This window comes from Oncorhynchus gorbuscha, linkage group LG20 (assembly GCF_021184085.1).
Source record: "Oncorhynchus gorbuscha isolate QuinsamMale2020 ecotype Even-year linkage group LG20, OgorEven_v1.0, whole genome shotgun sequence".
NCBI classification, from domain to species: Eukaryota; Metazoa; Chordata; class Actinopteri; order Salmoniformes; family Salmonidae; genus Oncorhynchus; species Oncorhynchus gorbuscha.
Genome location: NC_060192.1, coordinates 17,215,384 through 17,225,021, shown reverse-complemented (window position 1 = coordinate 17,225,021; position 9,638 = coordinate 17,215,384). Strand labels below are relative to the sequence as shown.

The 9,638-nt window shown below is 45.5% G+C and overlaps 1 protein-coding gene across 1 annotated transcript in view; it reads right to left on the bottom strand.

Moving 5' to 3' along the window:
- The window catches only part of LOC124006638 (pappalysin-1-like), a 136,539-nt gene that overhangs the window by 104,659 nt on the left and 22,242 nt on the right, over window positions 1–9,638 (bottom strand). Inside the window, 6 exon segments of the mRNA XM_046316684.1 lie at window positions 6,632–6,647; window positions 6,649–6,681; window positions 6,683–6,755; window positions 7,073–7,265; window positions 8,690–8,983; window positions 9,312–9,457. Of these exon segments, the coding sequence (XP_046172640.1) occupies window positions 6,632–6,647; window positions 6,649–6,681; window positions 6,683–6,755; window positions 7,073–7,265; window positions 8,690–8,983; window positions 9,312–9,457 (755 nt within the window).

The window sequence follows — 9,638 nt, the reverse complement described above, 5'->3', positions numbered from 1 at the left end:
CAAGTTCCCAGATGTCTTGAACGCAATGAAGTCGGATGTTGGAGATTTCCAAATTCCCAGTTATGGTATTCCCTTTGTGTCAGGAACCAAAACTCCTCCATGGTGACCTGTGAACATGTTTTCTGCAGCATTCGGTCACATGACAGATCAATCGGCTGTCAACTTGACCAGGATCACAGTCAAACGGATTGGGAAGTAGGTCCCAAAGTGGTCTTCCACGTGTTGGAGGTGAGCAGTCATCACTCGTGTGGGACACTTACTGATGCTGTTTTCCGTTGCACAGCCGTGGGAAAGGCGCATGGTTGGCTTTTGAAAGACTCTCTCTCCAATAAGAGTTCTTTCCTCTGAATTCACTGATTCGGTCACTCATCTGAGGAATGTTTTTGTATTTCCCCTGCATGCTTGCGTTCAGTTCGTTCAGTTTCCCAAATATGTCTGTTATTTTCGCAAGGAGCGTTTCTTTACATTACAAAGAAAGTCAACTAAGTCTGTTTTTTTTTAACATCCATTGTTAATGACAACAGTTCCTCTCTCAATGCTCTGACCCCATATCTCCAACTAGTTTTGCAAACAGGTGTGTGCCCAGTGGATGAGGTTAAATGTAGTTTACAATCGAAGTTACCTGCTGCAGTATATCTCAGAGTTCCGTGCTCAGCTCTTTTGCCACCACTTGCTCTCCGTGTGTCATACTTGCTCTCCGTGTGTCATACTTGCTCTCCGTGTGTCATACTTGCTCTCCGTGTGTCATACTTGCTCTCCGTGTGTCATACTTGCTCTCTGTGTGTCATACAATGCGTCCATAATGGCAGAGGGAGATTCATAACTAGATTGAAGAGGCCTGCCCACCGTCCCGCTATAGATTGAGCCCCAACTGTACAAAAGCCCACCATTTAATCCCATGGAATCAGTTTTTCATCAATATAGCCACGCAGGACACTGAACATCCCCTGTGCCGTTTCATGCTCAGGAAATGTGAGACAGAACAATATGTCCTCATTAATAGCATGATCGTGGACTTCAGGAAACAGCAGAGGGAGCACCCCCCTATCCACATTGACAGGGCAACAGTGGAGAAGGTGGAATGTTTTAAGTTTCTCGGCGTACATATAATTGACAAACTGATATGGTCCACCCAAACAGACAGTGTGGTGAAGAAGGCACAACAGCGCCTCTTCAACTTTAAAAGGCGGGAAAAAATTTGGCTTGGCACCTAAAACCCTCTTTTACAGATGCACAATTGAGAGCATCCTGTCGGGCTGTATCACCGCCTGGTACGGCAACTGCACCGCCCACAACAGCAGGGCTCTCCAGAGGGGCATCACCGGGTGCAAACTACCTGCCCTCCAAGTCTGTTTATGTTGGCAGCAGCCTCTCTGTGCTAATGATGGCTATTTAACAGTCTGATGGCCTTGAGATAAAAGCTGTTTTTCAGTCTCTACGTGCTTCTACACCGGCATTGCTTGCTGTTTGGGGTTTTAGGCTGGGTTTCTGTACAGAACTTTGAGATATCAGATGATGTACAAAGGGCTATATAAATACATTTGATTTGATTTGACACCTACAGCACCCAATGTCACAGGAAGGCCAAAAAGAGCTATTGCCTATTCACCCCACTATCATCCAGAAGGTGAGGTCAGTACAGGTGCATCAAAGCTGGGACCGAGAGACTGAAAAACAGCTTTTATCTCAAGGCCATCAGACTGGTAAATAGCCATCACTAGCACAGAGAGGCTGCTGCCAACATAAACAGACTTGGAGGGGGAACGGGCGGGCCAGTCCATAGCATCAATGCCTTCCTCTTGCAGGAACTGCTGACACAGTCCAGCCACATGAGGTCTAGCATTGTCTTGCATTAGGAGGAGCCCAGGGCCAACCACTCCAGCATATGGTCTCACAAGGGGTCTGAGGATCTCATCTCGGTACCTAATGGCAGTCAGACTACCTCTGGCGAGCACATGGAGGGCTGTGCGGCCCCCCAAAGAAATGCCACCCCACACCATGACTGACCCATCGCCAAATCGGTCATGATGGAGGATGTTGCAGGCAGCAGAACGTTCTCCACTGCGTCTCCAGACTCTGTCACGTCTGTCACATGTGCTCAGTGTGACCCTGCTTTCATCTGTGAAGAGCACAGGGCGCCAGTGGCGAATTTGCCAATCTTGGTGTTCTCTGTCAAATGCCAAACGTCCTGCACGGTGTTGGACTGTAAGCACAGCCCCCACCTGTGGACGTCGGACCCTCATACCACCCTCATGGAGTCTGTTTGAGCAGACACATGCACATTTGTGGCCTGCTGGAGGTCATTTTGCAGGGCTCTGGCAGTGCTCCTCCTGCTCCTCCTTGCACAAAGGCGGAGGTAGCGGTCCTGCTGCTGGGTTGTTGCCCTCCTACGGCCTCCTCCACGTCTACTGATGTACTGGCCTGTCTCCTGGTAGAGCCTCCATGCTCTGGACACTACGCTGACAGACACAGCAAACCTTCTTGCCACAGCTCGCATTGATGTCCCATCCTGGATGAGCTGCACTACCTGAGCCACTTGTATGGGTTGTAGACTCCGTCTCATGCTTACCACTAGAGTGAAAGCACCGCCAGCATTCAAAAGTGTCCAAAACATCAGCCAAGAAGCATATGAACTGAGAAGTGGTCTGTGGTTATCTCCTGCAGAACCACTCCTTTATTGGGGGTGTCTTGCTAATTGCCTATAATTTCCACCTGTTGTCTATTCCATTTGCACAACAGCATGTGAAATGTATTGTCAATCAGTGTTGCTTCCTAAGTGGACAGTTTGATTTCACAGAAGTGTGTTTGACTTGTAGTTACATTGTGTTCCCTTTATTTCTTTGAGCAGCGTATTTATATACTTTTAATTCCATTACTTTACTGAGATTTGTGAGTATCAGGTATTTGTTGTGAAATTGTTAGATATTACTTGTTAGATATTGCTGCACTGTTGGAACTAGAAGCACAAGCATTTTGCTACGCACGCAATAGCATCTGATAAACATGTGTATGTGACCAATACAATTTGATTTGATTTGAACGATTCAAGTCCAACATTCAAGAGCAGCTCATGATCTAAGTACGCTCTCTAGTATAATTTTATATTTCAAGTCACCACTGGCCTCATGGTGTAATCCCTGAGCGGTTCCTTCCTTGTATCTTTGTGGTGACTGGGTGTATTGATCCACCATCCAAAGTGTAAATAATAACTTCACCATGCTCAAAGGGGTATTTAATGTCGGCTTTAAAAAAATGTTTTGCCATCCCCCAATAGATGCCCTTATTTCCGAGGCGAGGATCATCTCCCTGGTCTTTGTGGTTGAATCTGTGTTTGAAATGTACTGCTCGACTGAGGAATATTACAGATAATGAGGGGCACAAAGATGAGGCAGTCATTCAAAAAGCATGTTAAACACTATTATTGCACACAGAGTGATTTGTTAAGCACATTTTTACTGCTGAACATATTTAGGCTTGCCATAACAAAGAATTTGAATATTTATGGACTCAAGTTATTTCAGCTTTTAAAATTTGATGAATTTCTAAATATTTCTAAAAACATAATTCCATTATGGGGTATTGTGTGTAGGCCAGTGACACACAATCTTAATTTAATCAATTTAAAAGTCAGGCTTTTTGAAGGCACTGTATACTTTACATGTGTGCACACACATCCCAGGCCTTTCACATACATCCACACATTCTCCTGGTTCCAACCAGCTGCAAAATCCTCCTCATGAACCACATGCAATTCACTTAACTATCTTGGGTGGTTTCCACATGGTTTCTTCCCTCAATTTTTTCATCCTCTTCCCCCAGCCATATTTCTTGTGGGTCTAGAGCAGTAAAGATTTACTAGGGGTGCTCCAGCTCTCTCTCTCACCACGCCAGGGTTTCCTGTGGTGTGAGGACACAAGCCACGGGACTGACAGGTGTCAGGCATGTTACACACACACACACACACGCACAAACGCGCACATGTACACCTGTACATGCCCATTCACACACACATGCCTGGACATGCCCACCATCCCTTGCAAACACGCACACACACACACACCAGTGGAGGCTGGTTGGAGGAGCTATGGGAAGACAGGCTCATTGTAATGGCTGGAATGGAATAAATGGAACAGTATAAAACACATCAAACATATGGAAGGCACATGTTTGACTCCGTTCCATTTACTCCATTCCAGACATTACTATTTAGCCCATCCTTAAATAGCTCCCCTCACCAGCCTCCACTGACACACACCAATACTTCAACCACACATACACACACTAATGGTGTTGGCATTATGCTTGCTTGCATCGTCGGGATGTCTGTGGGTGGCAGTTACTTGATTGCCATAAGCTGTCACTTCTGCAGAGACAATGCGCTCACACACACACACACACACACACACACACACACACACACACACACACACACACACACACACACACACACACACACACACACACACACACACACACACACACACACACACACACACACACACACACACACACACACACACACAAAGCCAGCTGTTAGGAGCCTGTGATGGACTAGCATCGGCGTGTAAACAAGGGAGTGGAAATCTGCTGCTTGCTAACATGGAGAACTTCCAATCGGGAAATCAGAGAGAGGTTTACACACAGCACAGCGGACAAGCCCAGACATGCCTCTCACACACACTGTAGCCTGTGTGGAGCAAGGACTTTGCAAACAGACACACACACACAGAAACGTGTGCAAGCGCGCACAAGCACGCACACGCACACACCGTTCTAGCGCCTGTCTGATCCCGAGCCCAATGAGTCACTGGGCTCATTATTAGCCATGTGCTGTCGGACACCTGCCAAGCTGATCAGATCTCACTGGATTCTACAGACTCTAGCTCTGACCCTGAAAGACTGCAGCATTTTATAATGAGTTCACAACCACAGAATAACAATGGAATAACTTTGAAGCTTTGGGAACTGTACCATCGTGGCATCTCTATCAACATACCAGTAGGGGCCATTTATTCCTTATCAGTTGATTTCTTATCAGAGGACCTAGGAGAGAGTTTTAAGACCTCTGTATCTCTATATCTAGACTAGATTGAATAGGCTGATCTAGTACTGCTCTAGTCGTAATAGCTGTTAGCTGTGAATTGAACTTCCACTAGACTTGGTATGTGATAATAATGGCAGATTTACTGACACACAGATACACACACTGATACACACACTGAAACACACTCTGAACAATGCTTACTACTGCAGCTGCCAGAACCAGCTAGCGGTCAGAGGTACACAGCTGTGCAGACTATTTATAAAGGCCAAATTCCACCTCCCTAAAATCCACTGCATGAGCTGGGGGAGAGGGGGGGAGAAAAATACATCCTATTTTGGGAATGCTGCTGATTGTAGCATTAGCTGTCCTCAATTTCCCTGATAACAAATGGGGAAAATGACATTACAGACATGATCCGAGAAGAGCTCTCCCCTGTTCCCACCATGCCTGTCGCTGTGAGCCCCACGTTTGGGATTTCTGGGAGACGGAATCTCCATTCCCTTAACTTTCACTCCCTCTGCATCTCTCAGCTCGTGTCAAGGGCTGTGACTCAGATGAATCATTAGCATCTTTGGGGCTCGACTCTGGCGACCATATGATTAGCATGTTTGAGAGTTGACTCGGAAGCCAAATAAAGCAAGATACTGGCCTAGAGTGAATAGTGAGATTTGATCATGTGGGGAAGATACTATCAGCAAGAGAAAAATGAGGGGAGGGGTGATTCGACAGAAGGAGGATTCATAGGGGGAAGAAGTTCAGGTGTGTTATTGACAGGGGTTACATTGACAATGTGTGTGAGGTGTGGAAGGTGGGTGGGTTGGTGGACATGTCTTATAAGGCAGGGTGGGTGGTACACAGTAGCTACTGTATGTGCTGTATGTGCTGTAATGTAAATGAAGTGAGTAAGGAGAAGTACACTGAGATGTGACGTTTACAGAGGTTTTAGTGATGAATGGAGGACGTAAATGAGGTGGGTAAGTTGTTTTGGCCTGGGTGAGACAGAGGTGAGAGCCAGTGGGCTACAGTAAGGCCCTGCGTTTGTCCAGTCAGTCAGAGAAACAGACAGACAGGCGTGTGGTAATAAACAACCCAGGATATAGTGGTCTTACCTTCTACCAGCTCTCACAGTCTCATGTCAGAATTAGACATTCATCCATGTTTGTCAAACGTCAAATTTTGAAGTTATTGCAAATGTCAAATTTCTAAGTGTTTAAAGTTAAGTTAAGGCATTAACCCCACATTTTGAAGGTTAGTATTAAGTTCAGGCATTATATCCAAATTCTTACGGTTAGGCATTAACTCCGAATGGTTAAGGTCAGGGTAAAGGTTTGGGATAGGCTTAAAACAAAAATACACAAAAAAAATGTATATCGCTGGATTTGAACGTGCAGCCTTTGGAATCAGAGGCATATGCTTACACCCATCCGTCATCTCTGTCCACAATGCCCTATCAAAACCAAAACCTACTTGAAGGTAACAGCGCTCACTGTTGCCCCTAGTGGCCGGTTTCCACGTCATCTTCTGAAGTCCTCAGACATGGATGGACGTTGAATACTGACTTGTATCACGGGTGACCATGCTGCTTACCTTCGGCCTCGCGGGGGGCTCCAGTGTCCAGAGGGGGCGCAGGGTCGGGGGGGACGAGGAGTTGGATGCGTATTGCATCAGTACCCGGCCCTCTGTGCATTTATCACACACTGATCCCACTTCTCTAGGAAACCAACAGACAGGCACACCAACCAACTTAGATACAGTTTATATGGAAACACACTTACTTTGATACAGTTTATATGGAAACAAACTCAGATACAGTCCAATTGGACTGGCCCTCATTTAAATACAGGCCATATAGACATGCAGGTACTAATCACTTAGATACAGTCAAAATAGAGAGGTGTTAATTTAGATGTGATACAAACAGACAGTCAACACATTTATCCAAAATATCTCCAGGTCCTTTGCAGAGTGGAGGTCAATGCAAAAATATCCCCATTGTGCTGCCTGCCCCATTCGTCCAGCTAATTTCACCTGTCGTAGAAGTGGCCGGAAATAGGCGGGAACCACTCCAGGGTAATGGCGGCATGCTCCTGCTCCACCACTTGGGGTGCCATGGGCACAGGGGGTGGCTTGGGATCGGGCTGCCACGTCTGGTAGATCAGGTCCAGGTAGCAGTGCATCCGGGCAACTTGGTTGGAGGTGAAAGAGTTCGTACAGTCGTCATCTACGTGGAAGAGATCAGATCAGAAAGTTTAATATGATGGTTTGTAGATTATGTATTCACGTAAACTAAGTGATATTTAGAATGTATTTTCTTTTAGAGCAGGTTAAAGGTTAAAGGTTGAATTAACCAATACGGCAAGGTTAGGGAAGCCCTTAGAAGTAATGTACATGTATACAATCAGTAGATAGAAAAACAGGGCCTGGTATATACATAGTCTGTAGCAATGTTATTAAGAGAAGAGATATTCTTAATGTCTCTACAGGTCCATGACCTGAGCATACATTAGAATATATCGAGTGTGTATTTCCAATGCAATGTCCTTGCTACATTCCACACCTGCCAAGGCACACATACTCAGGGTCAGCAAACTAACTGTATGGTTGGACATTCCTACAGATGTAGAATTTTAATTTGAGACAGTTTGCTACAGCAGGAAAATAATCCTGCAGCAACAGGAAATGTGAATTATTATGTGGATAATCGGGGTTGATACATTTCTGAAATTTCAAAGTGGAAATAACAAACTTCAGAATACTTTTAAAACCTCAAATAAACTACAAGTTGTACATTTGCTGCATTGCAGGGATGTTCTCCTGCAACAGGGTGATAAAATTCATCTGTTTGTGCTCTGTGTTTATTTCTGAATGAGGGTTATCCCTTGTTACCACAGCCACAAAGTCATAAATCGTAAAAAATCATAAAAACAAAAAATAGGTTTTTGGTCTTCATTTAATGTTAGGGGTTAGGCATAAGGTTAACAGTTTGGTTAAGGTTAGGTTCAAAATCAGATTTTAAGAAGAGAAATTATAGAAATAAGCGAGGTTGAGTGATAATTATGACTTTGTGGCTGTGGTAACTAGTGACTACCCTGAGTAAGGGAGTGGAGAGCATGATGGGTTTTTTGACGATCTGGACATGTTTGTATGGTGTGTGTGTGTGTGTGTGTGTGTGTGTGTGTGTGTGTGTGTGTGTGTGTGTGTGTGTGTGTGTGTGTGTGTGTGTGTGTGTGTGTGTGTGTGTGTGTGTGTGTGTGTGTGTGTGTGTGTGTGTGTGTGTGTGTGTGTATGTGCGTGTATGTATGTGTGTGTGTGTGTGTGTATGTATGTGTGTATGTATGTGCGTGTGTGTGTGTGTGTGTGTGTGTGTGTGTGTGTGTGTGTGTGTGTGTGTGTGTGTGTGTGTGTGTGTGTGTGTGTGTGTGTGTGTGTGTGTGTGTGTGTGTGTGTGTGTGTGTGTGTGTGTGTGTGTGTGTGTGCATGCATGCGTGTTTGTGCATGCATACCTCGTGTGTGTGTGCCTGTTTATCTGTGTCATAAAGTGTGCACTTGTTTGTATGTGTGGTTATGAATGTGTGTGTATGTGCATGAGTATGTGTGCGTGCATGTGTGTGTTTCTGTGCTTGTATGTGAGCAGTGCAATCTCACCTGCGTAGCTCATGTAGTTGTTGTACGGTGTGTTTGTGAAGTGGCGACGCCCGCAGGTGTCGTTGCCAGGCTCAGGGTCTCTGCAGTGCTTGTACTTGGGCGTGGGGTTAGTGTCTTCACACAGATCTCCTGTCTCCAACGAGGGCTCAGTCTCCAGACATGCATCGTTACAGGACTCAATCTCTGAGATCCCCCGGAACACGTGGTACAGCCCAAGACTGTGGCCGATCTCATGGATCATGGTGTGGTTGTGACCAAATGTGCCGTAGAAGGAGGGATTCAGAACAATGCCACCTACAAATGGAGAGCAGACACAGACAAACACCTATTCACACTAGAAAGTACTGGAAGCTGGAGTGGGATTGAGACAATGCATTATTCATCGACCCACACAGCTTCATTATCACCTTCCTCCCTGTCAGAGCGGAGGTAGAAAGACTGCAATTACTCCCAATCAACAATGTGAGGCTGTTGAGCAGGAGGAGTGTGTGTGTGTGTGTGTGTGTGTGTGTGTGTGTGTGTGTGTGTGTGTGTGTGTGTGTGTGTGTGTGTGTGTGTGTGTGTGTGTGTGTGTGTGTGTGTGTGTGTGTGTGTGTGTGTGTGTGTGTGTGTGTGTCTTTACCCAAATGTGTTAATGCTTCTTTGTCCCACGGCCAAGTAGCAACTCCAGCCAGGTCTTCATCAGACGAGTTGGCAAAGAAGACGTTCAGGTGAGTGGAGCCATCCAGATTCAGGATCTCTTTCAGCTCCTTTACATCCAAATAGGCTCTGGAGACCAGGGAGATAGACAGAAAGAGAGAGATACTTAAACAATATACTGTAGTTCCAAGGAATGAGAGCCAGTTCATTTCTCAAAGACTTCAGATTTACAATGGGCCCTGGAGCAAAGTTATTTCCTATTTCTGAAGAAGAATTTGAACATTTCTGACAACAACAGACCCTTAAGAAA